At 41.0% G+C, this 15,170-nt stretch overlaps 1 protein-coding gene across 3 annotated transcripts in view; it reads right to left on the reverse strand.

Moving 5' to 3' along the window:
• The window catches only part of nipbla (NIPBL cohesin loading factor a), a 35,220-nt gene extending 20,510 nt beyond the window's left edge, over positions 1-14,710 (reverse strand). The window contains exons 1-19 of one of the 3 annotated variants that reach the window (XM_004547302.3): positions 14,333-14,710; positions 12,749-12,819; positions 9,933-10,082; positions 9,498-9,663; positions 8,848-8,948; positions 8,605-8,710; positions 8,278-8,441; positions 6,601-6,749; positions 6,318-6,408; positions 5,880-6,101; positions 5,480-5,728; positions 5,178-5,353; positions 3,016-3,229; positions 2,361-2,537; positions 2,044-2,217; positions 1,552-1,713; positions 1,353-1,459; positions 1,164-1,250; positions 674-905 (exon numbers count right to left, since the gene is read on the reverse strand). In XM_004547302.3, coding sequence (XP_004547359.1) covers positions 674-905; positions 1,164-1,250; positions 1,353-1,459; positions 1,552-1,713; positions 2,044-2,217; positions 2,361-2,537; positions 3,016-3,229; positions 5,178-5,353; positions 5,480-5,728; positions 5,880-6,101; positions 6,318-6,408; positions 6,601-6,749; positions 8,278-8,441; positions 8,605-8,710; positions 8,848-8,948; positions 9,498-9,663; positions 9,933-9,996 — 2,641 coding nt within the window. In that variant the 5' untranslated portion in view covers positions 9,997-10,082; positions 12,749-12,819; positions 14,333-14,710. Of the gene's footprint in view, positions 1-673; positions 906-1,163; positions 1,251-1,352; positions 1,460-1,551; positions 1,714-2,043; positions 2,218-2,360; positions 2,538-3,015; positions 3,230-4,625; positions 5,354-5,479; positions 5,729-5,879; positions 6,102-6,317; positions 6,409-6,600; positions 6,750-8,277; positions 8,442-8,604; positions 8,711-8,847; positions 8,949-9,497; positions 9,664-9,932; positions 10,083-12,748; positions 12,820-14,332 lie in introns of all 3 variants that reach the window. The other 2 variants (XM_004547300.3, XM_004547299.3) reach the window with 2 other exon arrangements.
• Positions 14,711-15,170: the final 460 nt, after the last annotated feature.

A 15,170-nucleotide genomic window follows, 5' to 3' on the forward strand; every position in this document is an offset into this window, starting at 1 on the left:
GGGCAGTTAAGCTAGGTTCAAGTTGGCAGACAACGGAGCTAACTAGCAGTAGCTAGCTAGCCCAACTCAGCAGAGGTGTTCTCAGCGAGGTGAAGAGCGTAAGAACTGAGGGATGACGGTGATGGCAGCGGCTATATGTGCGGGCGGGGCCTTGCGCGTGTCATCACACGTCATCTGCCGTAAAGGCGTGAATAAAGGTTTCTTCAGCCAGGACACGCGAGGGCGTGATATCCCATACTTATGTGTTGTACCGAGTGAATCGACTGAAAGGGAACTGCACATTCCAGGGTGGCCTTTTGTTGTGGGCAGTCTGAGGTACACCTGTGCACTACTCATGATGTCAGATCAGCATCCTGATGTGGCACACCTGTGAGGTGGGATGGATTATCTCAATATAGCAGATGTGCCCACTACCACACATTTGGACTGATTTGTGACCACTGTTTGGGAGGGATGGTTATATTGTGTATCTGGAATTAATTTTAGGTCTCTACGTCCATCCCATGGGGAATGGGAGCAGTAACAAAGGTGTTGTGTTTATATTTTTGTTGAGTGTATTTCAGTTTGCCAAACTGGCACTGGCTTATTTATCATTTGGTCTACTACTAATGTTAAGTTTATGAAGCGTTTCTAAAGTTAATAAAGAAAAATGAATGCAGAATTCTTCCTGTACCTCCATGCGGGTCCACCCTGTAGACTGGATCGTACTGTGGATACAGTGTGTTCTGAAGATGAAACTTGGTGTACTGCAGCACCCGCTCTATGACATCTTCTATGTAGACAGCCTTCGGCATGTGTGCTGAGGTCATAATGTTCAGAGCTGTCAGACAGGCATCTGCAGACTTTGTGACTCTCTCCATTATCAGATCTCTCCAAAGTCTTTCCTCGTCTTCAGCGTCATGGTCCTGTGGTTAAAAAGTAAAGAATGTGAACACTTTCAACATCAATAAACCAGTGTCAGAATGAGGAAGGCTATTATGTATTTCAGGAAGAAATCTGGAGTATTTTTTTATGATTGTCAGCTATTTCAGCATTATTATGTTTTGTTCATGGTCTCTGTATATAGATTTCCGCAGTGCATCACTGCAGGGAGAAAAATACTCCAGATATTAAGTAATGCTGAAAGATAAAGAAAAATAGGAAAAGGGAGGAAGGGCACTCACATGGTTCATCATGGTGGATAGCTTGGACCCATCCTGGATATTCTTTTCAAGGATATTCAGAAGCTTCACCAACTTGTCTGATGGGATCTGTAAGAACAGACACTGGTTTTTAGATCTACATCTGAAGAACCATTACAAACCCACAACATCCCAAATGATGTTTTTTTATGAATAAATAGAATATAGTACCCTGCTGGAGATGCCCATGGCCTTAATTTTGGCAGATTCGCTACCCAGCTCATTCAGCTGGTGTTTACCAAGCAGCAATTCCTGAGGTATCTCATCATCGTCTCCTGCTAGAAAACATAAACCAATAAATTAGGACTAAACTCTAATAAAATATAAGAAAACCAACATACCCATATTGACAGTCAGTACTGATACTTACCCATAGTAGTAAAATCCACATCCTCCAGATTTTCCAGTATGTTGTCAATGCTTGCCAAGAACCTCTTGAATGTAGAAGAGTCCATCAGTTCTTCTTGGGTCAGCTTGGGTTCATAAGCTTTCCGTTTCTTCTGCTTCTCCTTCATCTTCATTTTTCTGGCAACTAAGTGTGAGAAATTTTTTTTTTTAATTTTTAAAATTAAAATGTTAAAATTAAAATTAAAAAAAAATGTAATTTTTTTTTCAGGGGGTGTGCAAGAAAAAAATCTACTGTAAAAATCTGCTGTCAAGTTTTTCACATATCAGATTTACCTGATACTATTAAGCAAAATTAAGGTGTTTTTATGCATTTAAACATGTAAACACCCAACTCCACAATCAAAAATGGCAGTTTGATTTAATTCTGAACACCCAACAAAGGCATAATAATCTCTTCTACTACACATGTTTCAGAAGGGAAACAAAGACCATTTGTAGCACTTAAATTACAGACCTTCACTCATGCTCGGAGGCGGCGAATCTTCCTCAGATGAGTCTCGGTAGCGGCTCCCTGATCCTCGGCGGCTGTCTCGGTGCCCACTTTTCCGGTGTTCCCCTGACCCTCTGCGCTCCCTCTCTTCGAACTCCCAAGCTCTGTCTTTCTCTCTGCGCTGCCGCTTCCTTGCAGCTGTAGAGATTTAGCATAAAATAATAAGGCCTAAACTCTGAAAAAAGAAGCTAAATTTAAAAAAATAAATAAATTCTCACATCTAGTAAAAGAACCTGCAAAAAATAGTTTGGTATAAGTTAGAATTGAATGAATTGACTCACACTCTCCAGTTGCGTCATAGTCTTCATCGGAGCTGACCTCAGCATATTTGGGCCTCTCATTTACTGTGCTTCGTTTCCTCTTGTTCATCTTTACTCTTTCACATAAGGGCATGGTAGACTCGATCTCTGCCAGCAGCTCTGGGGGCAGCTCCTTCAAAACTGCTGGGTCCATACCACCTGAAAATTTGACAATAATATTATACAATTATTAGCAAAATAATTTCATTGTATAGAGCAGACTTTCCCAAAGTGTGGGGCCCATCCCCTAAGGGAGGGGGGGGGGGGGGGGGGGGGGGCAGAGCCATGGTAGGGGGGCGCGATATGAAAAGGGGGGGGAAAAAACAAAACGCTTGGACACTGCTAGCGCGGGGCGCCCACAGAAACGCAAAGCAGGAGATGAAGCATAAGTGAATATGTTTCCAAACCAACTTCTAAGCCAAAGACTAGAAAATATGGTGAAACATATCTGCCCTTTGGTTTCACCTGCACAAGTGCCAAGGTAGGTCTCCCCTGCAGAATTGGCTTTTCCTTCGTCGGGAGCAGCGCTTTACATTTTTCTTGTAAAATAAAGGGGGGCCTAGCAAAAAAAGTTTGGGAACCACTGGTATAGAGTGAAAAAACACATTGTAAATATAATTTAAAAACAGCTTCTTACTTTTGCCGGACTTTCCTGAGGAGAGTCGGTTCTTTCCAGACTTGCTGTGCCGAATGATCCTCTGGATCTGGTCAACTGATAGCTTTTTTAGAACCACTACAGGCTTGGGGCGCTTCTCCAAGTCCTGCACCAATCCCAGCCTCTCCAGTTTAACTTTTGGCTGGCCCCACATATGACTTTCAGTCGATCCACTGCCTTCCTTGTCACGATTGATCTGGGAGGAAAAAATAAGATAGGAGTGAGAAAAAACATCCAGTATAGTCAAGTTCAAAAATCAATATGTTCCACACTTCACACAATTAGAAAGAAAACATGGGCTTCATTCAGAACAGAAAATAAGGTGTGAATAATGACTCAAACTGAAATGAAATTGGTGATTTTGATGTTAGTTTCCAGTGTCTTGATAGCAAAGCACAAAGATATATTCCACTGTTTTTCCAAAAATATCCAGGACTTAACTTGTAGAACAAACAGTGAACACATCGTGTTGTCGACACTGCAGTGCAGTCCCACTTCTAATTGGGAGTGACTAGCCAAAACTTAGGATGCAATTTTGGATGTTCCCACTTGTATTGCGCTTGCAGTGCAACAAGTAATTTGTGCTAATTGTGCTAAGTGAAAAGTGGGAGTGAGCAGCAGCTCATTGATGCAACCTTTGTTCACATTAAGAATATATTTAAGAAGCTTTGTCAAGTCTACAAATCCTTAGTAACTGAATAACATTTAAATACCTAACCAGCTATTTTTAACATCATTTCAGTCATCGTACCACTCTTGATCTTCAACGTCATGTCAACAATCTGGGCATAAAATTTCTTACAACATGATTTTTCCCATGATTGTCCTCACAGTCAACCCGTTGTGAGGACAGTCATAAATTCTTAGTGAACACTGCACTGGCAGCCTTTCTTACACAACCATAGACAGACATGCTCTGTCAATTACCAGCTAAATCATTGCTAAGTACTACTAAGAACTTCCAGATGTCTATTCACTACAGAACCACTGGTGTTGTCCAGCTCTACCTCCAAGTCTAGCCTCGCCTCTATCCTAACCACAGAGAGCTCTTGAACTTCAACCATTTGAACTTCTAATCTGAAGAGAGTGCATATATAGTTTGATTATGTCTGGATAATTTAAGCATAGAAATTGAAGCATTTTGTGCCCTTTTTCTTTGGCATCGCCAGTCAAGATGGACAGGAAAGTCAGGCCTAGTACATAACCAAACAGAGGACTAGCCAGGAAGGACAAAACCTTTGGCAGAGGGGTCACACTCAACCAGGTGAAGTGCTTACAGAAATGATTTACTTGCATGCAGTCCCCCCACAAAAAAACAGCAGTGGAAGATTTCTTTAAATGTGCTTGCTTTCATTCATACAAGATAAACAAAATAATTACCTCTACTTTTTCTACTCTAAAAGACAGTTAAGTGTGGTTAATGTGTTAAAGAAAATTAAAGACCAACACCGAGAATAAAAAAAGGCTGACAAATGGGAAACTAAAACCAAAAGAGTGTATAATGGTATGATTTGGTTTTGTGAGATTGCAGGCAGTGACAGCTGAATGATTGGTAGGTGGGTAGATATTTGTTTTGGATCAGCCCAGATCACCTTAGGGATCTGGAAGTTCTTCAGTGCGCCACTATGCCCTCCCAGAAGCTGAGCAGGGAAAGAATCTGGAAGTTTAGCACCAGAAGCTGACGAGGGGAGTTTGGAACCATCTTGTCTACTGCTGCTCCGACCAGGGTCTCCAGTGGAGGAAGCCCTGAAGCCAGACCTATCTCGATCGCTTCGGGAGCGAGAATCAGGGGACCGCCTGTCTCGGCCAGTCTCACTCCGATGCCTCTTATCCCTGTCAGACTCACGGTCCCTGTTTGACGACTTGGGCAATTCTCCACGTCTGTCTGAGGACTTCTCATCATGTCTGTGCTTTGAGGATTCCCGACCTTCTCTCCTGCTGTCATGCTTATCGACCCTGTTCTTGATGACTTCCGGTCGTCCATCTGGTTTCAATCGCAAAACTGTGTCAGAACCCTCCACAGCAGCTGGCCCACTAGCTGGTTCTTCAGGCCAGCGTTGGGCCTCAAGGGCAGGGACAGGGGCAGCCAGACAGGGGTCGAGCTGACCGTCAGCTCGGCCTGCCTGCTGGAGGTCGATGCTCACCATGAGGGGAGGGCGGCTGGCACCGTTCCCAGCTGCAGTGGCCTCTTGCGGAGTCAGTTTGCCAGCATTGCCCCCTCCTGTTGATCCGCTCCCCGGCGCACCTGTGGGCCCACCTGGTCCCCCTGCACCTGGTTCCAGGGGAAAGGAGTCCTGCTTTCTCTTCTTCAGTGGCTTGTCTGTAAAGAGAGAGACAAGTAATTAAAATTAAATACCATGACAAGATGCTATAATTCAAAGCAAAACATTTTTTAGCTGTAGAGTTATATGTAAATGTTAATTCTATGTGAACTTCTCTTACACACCTTTATCTTGCACCTCCTTGGAGCACTTCTCACTAGCAGCCTCTCGTTCTATCCTTTCAATTTCAGCAAGTGCATCCAGCTCTGCCTCATCATAAGGGGAACTGGGAGGCTGAAGTCCACTGGCACCACCTACTTGCTGCTGATGTTGCAGCCGCGCTCCCAGATTTTGCTGGAGAACAGGAACCTGCTGAAAGCCCAGTTCTGCCTCCATATTGTCTGAGTTCTGATCCATGCCTGGCATAACATCACCTGAGATATTAACAGAAACACTTTACATGGTTGGATTTAAAAGGGGTGGTGGTAGTCCTGTTGATCTAAAATGATGCATCACGATGTACCTCATCAGCATTTCTAGTAGATCAAATAGCTATGAAACTGATGGAGAAAAACAACATCTCACCTGGGGGATCCGACTCATTTGACTTGACCCTGGACAGCTTGAGGGTGAGCTTTGTTGAGTCCTTGTTTGGAGAGCTAACAATGTCGTACATATCTTTCTCCTCTTTTACTATTGGGACTTTCTTTCTTTGCTGTAGCTGCTGTTTCTGGTCAGGTACTCCTTCCCTTGGTGAGGGTGCATACGGGGGTGGTGACTGGAGAATCAGTGGGGGACGAGAACCCGCTGTGAAGAAGGAAGAACACAAGGAAGAGGAGATAAGAGTAGTGAAAAAGTGACATTCTTCAGAAAACATTAAACTACACAAATACAGACATCTCTCTCTGATGAGGGATAACAGCCGCAGTGTTTCAGAGTATGTAGCAGCTTCTCCCATAATGAAGAAAAGGTAAGCAAAGTGTATGCACTGTAGTGCCTCCTTTCCACTTCGAGTGTCCTTACGTTTGGGCGTTCCTTCACTGCTAGCTGGCGAGCAGCCTGACTGTGGAGACCTCAGAGGAAAAGATGGATTTCTCATGGCAGAATCACCCTCCTCCAAAAGAGAGACAATACAAACAAGTTAGCATGTAACACCTTTACACTCAACTTTCAACATTTCTCTCAATTATATCAACACAGCTACTGTTAAGACCTAAATAAATTGTACCAGATAAATATATTCAGGGTTTTATTGTGGTATGTAGTAAATACACATTCATCTATTTAAAAACGGTGTCAGTTGTACCTCATTTCCCAGTCGATGTACAATGTTCAGGTAATCTTCAGTACCATGTCTGTCTGAGTGGTGGTTGGCAGCATTAGGGATCTGCCCTGTTACTTTGCCCTCATGGATGTTTCTTATCCCACCTGGAACCATGGGACTGGCCACAGACACTAGCAGAAAAAAGACATTATTTTATTATTATCCACTAGTAGGGAAATACAAACATTGCTGATTAAAACAAAATAAATACAATTCTTTTGAAGTGGAGGTGTACCCAAAAATTGCTGATAAAATAAGTAAGTATGCATATGACCAGTGATTTTTTTTTTAAATGCTTCGAAGTTCCTCAAAGAGATTTCATCAGGCAAAAAATAAGTGAATCAATAATTTCAACCATCAGGACCATATAGAAAGGCAATCAGAAGTTAGGTTTCATATACAAATAATGAGCTACAAGATTAAACCTGCTGACATGTAAATAACTCGTGATTTTGTTACAATTGAACGGAGAAACTGGAGTTCTGACTTCGAGTGCCCCCTTTTGTAATAGCACTCCCCAACAACTTCCTCCCCAGGGAAGACAATGTATCCACCACACCATAAATACTGTTCAAGTATGGAACAAGAAGGTGAATAAAAGCCCAAGCCATCAAGGTTATTATACCTTACTAAAACTAATCTAAAAACTAACAATAGATATGAAGAAAGATTTGAGTTAACTAAAAATAAAAAACACATATTAGAAAAAATTGGAGAAGCTAGCCTTAATTTTAATCCAACTTAAAAACAAAACAAAAAAAACTACATTTCAACTTGCCTGATGAGGCTGTGCTGTTTGGTGAAACCGCTTTCAAAAGGTTTTTCCTGACATATGCCTTTCATACAGTTATAATCAAAACGACTAAAACTAGCACAGAAACCAATAAACTAAACATTTTAAAACAATAAAAACTAAACAACAAATATTTTTGGAAACCAACTGAAACTACGCTAAATTGTGAAAAATGTCAAGATAAAAAAAAAAACAACAAAAAAAAAATTATAATAACTCTCCAAGGCATAAACAAAGAATGTAATCTCGATGCACCAAAACACAGCTGATCCACAGTCTCCACCCCACAAACCACAGACCAAATGTGTCAAACACTAGGACACCCAGAGGTCCAGTGTTCATGCCCAGATGTGTCAGAGCTATTTCAGAACAAGAGAGAACAACACAAAATATGCACAGTTTAAAATGTGTACCTAATCAGTGTATAGTCAACCTGTTTGTGTATAAGCGCAAATATAATATTTGAGAATCGAACAACACTGTTAACACACACACACACACACACACACACACACACGTAGAATTAACAGAAAAAGGTCATGTTTGTGTACACCAGCAATGGCCTTGTAAATACAAAACATAAATATTTCCACAAATTATATTTAATTATAGGAGCCACAATTATCTGATGTGAGAACTTCAGTGTACATTCGATTTATGTATGAAGAATATGAATTCAGTCAAACCCCTGCTTATTATTCAATCCAAAGGGAACAGAGTTTCCAGAAGCCAAAGCTACGGATATGGCTGACAAAATCAAACAAAGACGCCATCAGACTTAGTCGCAAGTTTAACATTAGAAAAAAAATTAATGATGAGTTCTGAGTCTCCATGCATGCGCATTAACATTAAACACAGGTTCTCACCTTGTTGAATCTGTTGGTGTTGGTTATAGCTGGGTGGTTGTTGGTGGGGATACTGCTGTATGTAACCTGTGGCAGGGCTCTGAGGAGTGTATGGGCTGGGTACTGGACTGTTCTGTTGGCCCATGTACCGGCTACTGGAACCCGTCGGAGGTGTCACAAACCGGCTAGAATAGAGAAAATGTAAGGACAGAAAATAAGAAGAAGCACACTGCATAAACAAAAAAAACCCAAACATTTATTTAAATTCAAACATGATGTATTTGTATTGTGCTTTAATTAACATTTAAAATTTAAAGTTGGAATAAACCAGATTCTTGTCAATCTTACCTTGGTGGATTGGGAGAAATCGCAGCTGGCTGGAAGTTTGCAGACTGGGCAGGGCTATGCATGGAATTCATCTTAAAAGGTTGTACCATTGGCTGCTGCATGACATCTGTTTAGAAACAAAATTGAGAATTGAAATGAATAACCTTTATAGAAAAAAAAAACCCAAAAACACAAAGCTTGATTTTTTTGTTTTTATATTAGTAACATAACGACTTAATGTGCAACAAGTAATTGCGCCCATACTTTTCTCCCTGAAGATGCCAGGGTTCCTGGCCAGCATGGTCTGCAGCAACAGTGGTGCATCTCCCTCTGGTTCATCGCTACCCAGGTTGTCCTTCAGCTCTCTGAAAACACACAAAACGAGTTCACATCAAAACAATGAGGCAGATTAGAAAAGTGTCAGATTTAATGTCAAAAGCAGAAAGAAAATGCTGAATACATTTTAAGCAGTAAACAGAAATTTGACTATATGGCCAATTCGGAATCAGCAAATAAGATAACATGAACATCTTTGAACTGGATTGGAAACTGGAGCACCTGGAGAGAACACAAATAGTTTTCTCTTCAGTACACGGGTTTTTGGCTTTTTATGTGTAGTATTTGCACCTAGAAAAGTTTCCCGCAGTGGAAGCATTAACATTCATGGTAGTCTTTCATCTCTCAGATTCATTAAAAATTAATCTTTTGTGTTTTAATTAGTTAAAGAATTAAGCAATGCAAAGCATCTCTTCTGCTTTAAATCAGCTTTAAAGCCAAGTTATCCTGACGTCTGAGCTTTAACAGCCAAAACATTTCCATGAAAACATGTTGGGGTTTTTGTTTGTTTTTTTAGTTGGCCTTTTGTCTTTGTTCATCCAGACAGCATATTGTCTTACAGACACTTATATACTCACATGTGCTCTGTGGAGACCTGGTTCAGACCATGGGCTAGCTGGGAGGCCAGATTCTCATCCCGGCAGCCCAGTAGGCATGTGACTTCCTCCGCAATCCTCCCATTGTATAGGAGGCTTTTAGTGGTGGTGGCAGGTAGAGGAGAAGGGAGGGGCAGCTGGTTCAACACTAATACAAGAAGAGAGTGTTTTCAGCAAATATACATTTTAGGAGTTAAAATGTGAGCAATACAGGACATAAGGTCTCAGAAAAGTTTAGAGACGCAGAAGTAAATGGGGGGAAAAACAAAAACAAAACAAAAAAAATGTGCATGTAATCACTATTGCACATTTACATCTGTTCAGACCGAATGTTGCAGTTTAGGACTTAACACTGGGAGAGAAGACATAACAGAACTGTGAAAACTTGTGTTTGTAACATAACTATGTGACACTCACAGTCTGTGAGGCTAGCGATCCCAGCAAGAGTGGTGATGGGAACATGAGGCATATCCCCATTCATGCTGAAGGTGAGGGTGGGGGAGTGTGTTGATACACAGGTAGATCAGGGGGTCGATGGACGACACCCGTCCTCACATCTCCTGGCACCTAGCAGAGACAGGGAGGTCGGTAAGAGAAAGACAAAAGCAGCTTTAGTGATGGACAAGAAAAGAGAGAAAGAACTGCTGCAGTACAGAATTACAAAATGAGTTAATGGTCATAAAAATGTATACAAAGAAATTATTTAACACAAAAATGCTATAATTAGTCATATTATTTAAATATAAAAATAGACCCAAATATTTGTTGTGTTTTTTTCTGTCTGCCTTTATGCTGACATTGCGTTTCATGTGGCAATGGTGTGCGCTGTAATAAATGTCCTGCTAGAGCGTGTCAATCAAAATAAAATGCTGTGTTCTTCATTGGTTATTCAATTATGATCTTACGTTTTTCACAGCATTTAGTAATGCCATGCAGCTAGTACAAGCGCAGGTTAGTTGTGTCACTGAAGAAATGCCCCACAGATACAAAAGCACCGAGAACTGAATCCTGAGGAATGTACCACAAGGCGTGATTAATGGTTACTGAGGCATGTTGTGTGTGAGGCAAGTTTTCAATGTCACAAGGGTGGCTTTCTTTCAATCTGGCCTCATAATCTCTCATTTTTATATTCAAAGTTTCTGATTAAAATTGGTTGCAACATGTGCAACCCTTTCGCTGACAGATATTCTCAACTGAGGGAAGACAGCACGTTATATATGCAAAACCAATGAGCCGTAATGCCATCGTACAAAGCCAAGCAGGTACAGTAGCACGAACTGTACGCATCACAAACCGACAAGCATACAGTCTGTGATGTAAAAACATTTTTAGTACTCAATTTCACTCCACTATTGTTTATTACACAGATGATTCAAAACAAAAACTTAATTGCTAAGTCAATTAACTAAAGTGCTTTCCACACTGCCCTGTGCTTTAACATGAGACAGTCTGGGACCTAAATGCACTTCCTGGGAATCATGTTAAATATATCACTTTTTTAAGGTTAAGAGCTCTAATGTAAAGTGTTCACTTCAGAAAAAAAAAACAAGCTCCGAGTGTGCATTGAGTGGTAAAATAAGCACATACAAGTGAATATTCTTCTCTTGTCTTAATTGCAGACACGTTGCAGTTTGTTTGCAATTCGTGATTATTCTTCATAATGTGTATCAGTATATTCTCTTTATGAAAACATGTGCAAAGTCAGATTTTTCTTTGTGAAAAAAAGCCTGATTTAACAAAAGTTTTTTTCATAAAGTTGCCAGAGACTTTTGGGATATCCATAATTTTAGTTTTGTGTCTGAGTGTGTACTTGCTTTGTCGTATAGCCCTCAGGTCACAAAGTTACACATCAACACAACTAATTGTTACATGACATACATGTCACACTAAAAATACACTACAAATTTTTCCTGAATCCCCACATAATACTAAGTAATACTACTGAGTTATCTGGTTAGGCAATAGTACTTTCTGAGTACTATTCAATAGTCAGCTGTTTGTACATTTGTGGGTGCTACCAGCAGCTCCCGTCTCCCAAGTATCACAGAAAGTGAAGCTGGATTTCCAACAGAAATGTTGTTAAACCCAGAACTGCTGCAGGTTACTAGGGCATTATCCACCTGCACCACCACATACTGTGTGTGTGTGTCAAACAGCTGTGTGACAAAGGCCTAGGTGTAGCTCTCACCGCTTCAGACTTTACACACACACACTGCTGTCAGTGCAAGGTGAAAAAGAAAGAACGAGAGAGAGAGGGAGAGAGCGCATAAAATGATTGAGCCTACTGTAACTGCAACAGATATTAGCACCTGAACATTAACTGTGTTACATTTTAACACCTGCCAGGTTCTGTCCTCCTTTTTGTTTTACTTTAACTTTTTTCTTGCTATATTAACTTTTTCCAGCCTATTATTACAGGTAAATAATGGTTAATGTAATTTCAAATCTTAACAGTTGTAGCTGTGTTAAAAAAAAAAACAACACTTAAGAGGCAGGGAGTAATGCGAACACACTGCAAATGATTCCCAACTGTAAATATGCAATCCATGCTTCTAAATGACACAGAGCAATATTTTCTGTAAAAAGTATTTGGCAGAGCACTTGGCTATGGGTCCTTAACCCCACTTTGAGAACCACTGATTTATGTGACATTGTATTTTATTCACACCTCTCCTAAGAGCAGAAATGCAAAATATACACAAACAAATATTGAGGAAGGGGTGTAAATGCAATAGGACAACATCAACAAAACTTTAAAAGCTTGCCTTACTCAGCTAAATGAAAGGACTAAGACTGACACGGGATGACTGCCCCTCAGCACACGTTTTTAAATATTATACAGCCTCAAGATAATGCATTTCCATAAATGAGCCACAACCATTTCTAATACCAAAAGCACTGTTAATCTGAATAGGGATTCATCTTGTGTTACTACGATTTAACTACATTGCCTGATACCTAAACATCACTCATTTCAAACCATACAGCTCGCTGTGAGAAACCTTGAAAACCTGTGGCCCTTTTTTTGGATTGAAATCCCTTTGCTTGTTAGATCCTTAACCTCTGACAAATGTGTGTGTGTGGGGCACACAAGCAAAGAAAAAATGCAGCTGAAACCTCTTGACAAGATACTTTGCACTTTACACTATTTTTAAAATCAAGACAGGAAATAACAACAATGTCAATATAAAGGGTAAGTAGTTTAAGCTTTTGCAAATATAAATTAATGATACCTTTTTGACGAACTCTGTGCAGTCTCCTGTGGACTCACTGACATTTCAGATAAAAAAAAAAGTCCTTCAATCTGCCGAAAAAGAAAACAGCTTTGCATCAGACTCTGTAATTTAAACCTACATTTTACTCTTAGTTGTAAAGACTTCAAAAGAAGTTCTGCTTACAGCTAGCCAATGGAGCTAAACCAAAACAGTAAAATAATGCCAGTGCCTGCATTATTGTTTTGCTATGAACATCTCGTTAACACTACATTATCCGTAAAATTGAATGAAAAGTGTGTGGCACTGGCTTCTAAGAGAGAGCAACAAGTTTTGATCGACTTCCGCACATCACTAAAGCCATGCAAATATGTAAACAACATACTGCAACGCGACATGAACTGAAAGCATGCGATCCCTAATAGGCAAAACTTATCGTGCGCGGCAAAACTGTTGCAGGGTACCGACAGACGGATACTGTAAACAGTGCATTAGCACGCGGCAACTTTAGCATGCTCAGTGGTAGAGTGGTTTCCCTATGCATGCAGGGGCTTGGCTGACAGCTGTGAGACTGACAGGCAGGAGGCAGCACAAAGGAACAGATGCACTGTGATGGTGGCGGTAGTAGTGGGGGCTGCATCCTCCAGAAGCCGCCAGCCCCCGTGCACATTCTGCACACTGGCTAATTCGAGAAAGCCAACGAAACTGTACTGGCTCTGGTCAAGGGGGAAAATATCTGACAACATGCATACCTAACTCAAACAGTAAAGCAAGGAAGAGCAGGGGCAGAGTACGTTTCTGCGCGAACCATAGTCAAAATATTTCACAGCAGGTTCGCCACCAAAACCACTACTAGCCCTGCCAAAGGCTCCAATAACCCGAAACACAGGCTAAGATGTCAAACAGCATTAATAATAACAGCAAAAAAGTTAGCTCCCGTGCAGTTAATATTACCATCAATTTCAATGTTTATCTTAGCATAACTGCAAGCGGCAGCTCGCTACTTGCGAACAAAACCTCTCCAACCTTTGCACTGCCAAGAAGTTGACTGTCTGGATCGTTCGAGCTAAGCGTGAAGCTAGTGTTACCACTGAGTATAGCAGCTAAGATGAGTAACGCTAGCTGCCCAACATTCACTAACAACAATAGTCGTGTTTTAATAGCTAGCCAGTTGTGCTAACTAGCTGTAAATGTTGTCAGTTAGCTCCTAATGCTGCTGCTCGTTCAAATAAACGGAAGGCAATGCAAATAATACAAGGAAGCGTTACTAGGGGTTTATGAATTTTTAGCAAATTTCCATTTTGTTCGGGGAGGAAACGGCGCATTTGTAAATAGATGTAAAGAAAACGGCACAGACTCCTAATTCCGTGGCAACGGCCCAATCCTCGGGCTCGACAAATGACATCCAGTCGAGGCCGTGCGCCTCGGCACAGCAAAAACACACCTAAGCTAGCCTGGCTGGCTAGTTCGCTAGCTTCCGTTACCTCCCGGTCAACGATTAACGACGCCGTAGGTGGTCTCGCGGCAGAACATTTATCAACGTTATTGATAATAGTCGGAATTTTAAAAGTTGGATTAAAGATACAGATGTGTGATTATATTTACCTTCGGATGTTGCGTTCAAAGGGAGGGGAATGTTTTAGCTTGGTTTGTGTCCGTATCTCTAGCTCCCCCTTTCTTCTCTCTCGCAGCTCCTCCAGAAGGAACTCTAGTGGCTTGCCAACTAGCCGATGAGCTAGCCTGCTAGCTATCAACAATAATCCGGGTCGGGCTGATTCGTTCTTCTTCCGTCACTCAAGGGTGAATATTTCAGCGTACAATCATGGGGAAACATTCGTTCTTCGGAGTTTCAGTCGGTCTGCGCCGACATAATCAATGAATGCAGCCAATTTCGACAGTAAATGAGAAATATGACGATTGTTGCGATCATCAAGAGGCTCTCCTCTCGTAGAACAAAATGCCGACCGGAAGTTCTGCCGTCTGACTGACCAAAGATCTCAGGAGTGACTCCCTCCATCGGCGCCAAACAAAATGCCATGCGACATTTCGTGTTTTTGCCCCTAGGGAGCGCTGTAAGACAAGTTTCTTTTCAGTGGCCTGTTTACTTTACAGTCAATTATAAATTTTGGATTTGGTAAATATACTACAGACACCCATATGAACAAATTATTAATATATTTTTTGAAAAATAAACAGCCAATGAAATTACCACAAATATATCAGTATAACCCCCCGCTCCCCCATACATGTAGCTTATGTAGATGCATTTAAAAATATACACAGTGCACCGGTCTGTAATAATTTCAGTTGGTTGTATTAAAAGTGTTAAAGTCAAAGCAGGAATACTTTACTGGAATCAGAATACCAGATTAATAAGTGATGTAAAACTACTCGTGAAGCATACCTCTTTCAGAGTGTTAACATATTATTTCATTGTTACTAC

This window comes from Maylandia zebra, linkage group LG12 (genome assembly GCF_041146795.1).
Source record: "Maylandia zebra isolate NMK-2024a linkage group LG12, Mzebra_GT3a, whole genome shotgun sequence".
NCBI lineage: Eukaryota > Metazoa > Chordata > Actinopteri > Cichliformes > Cichlidae > Maylandia > Maylandia zebra.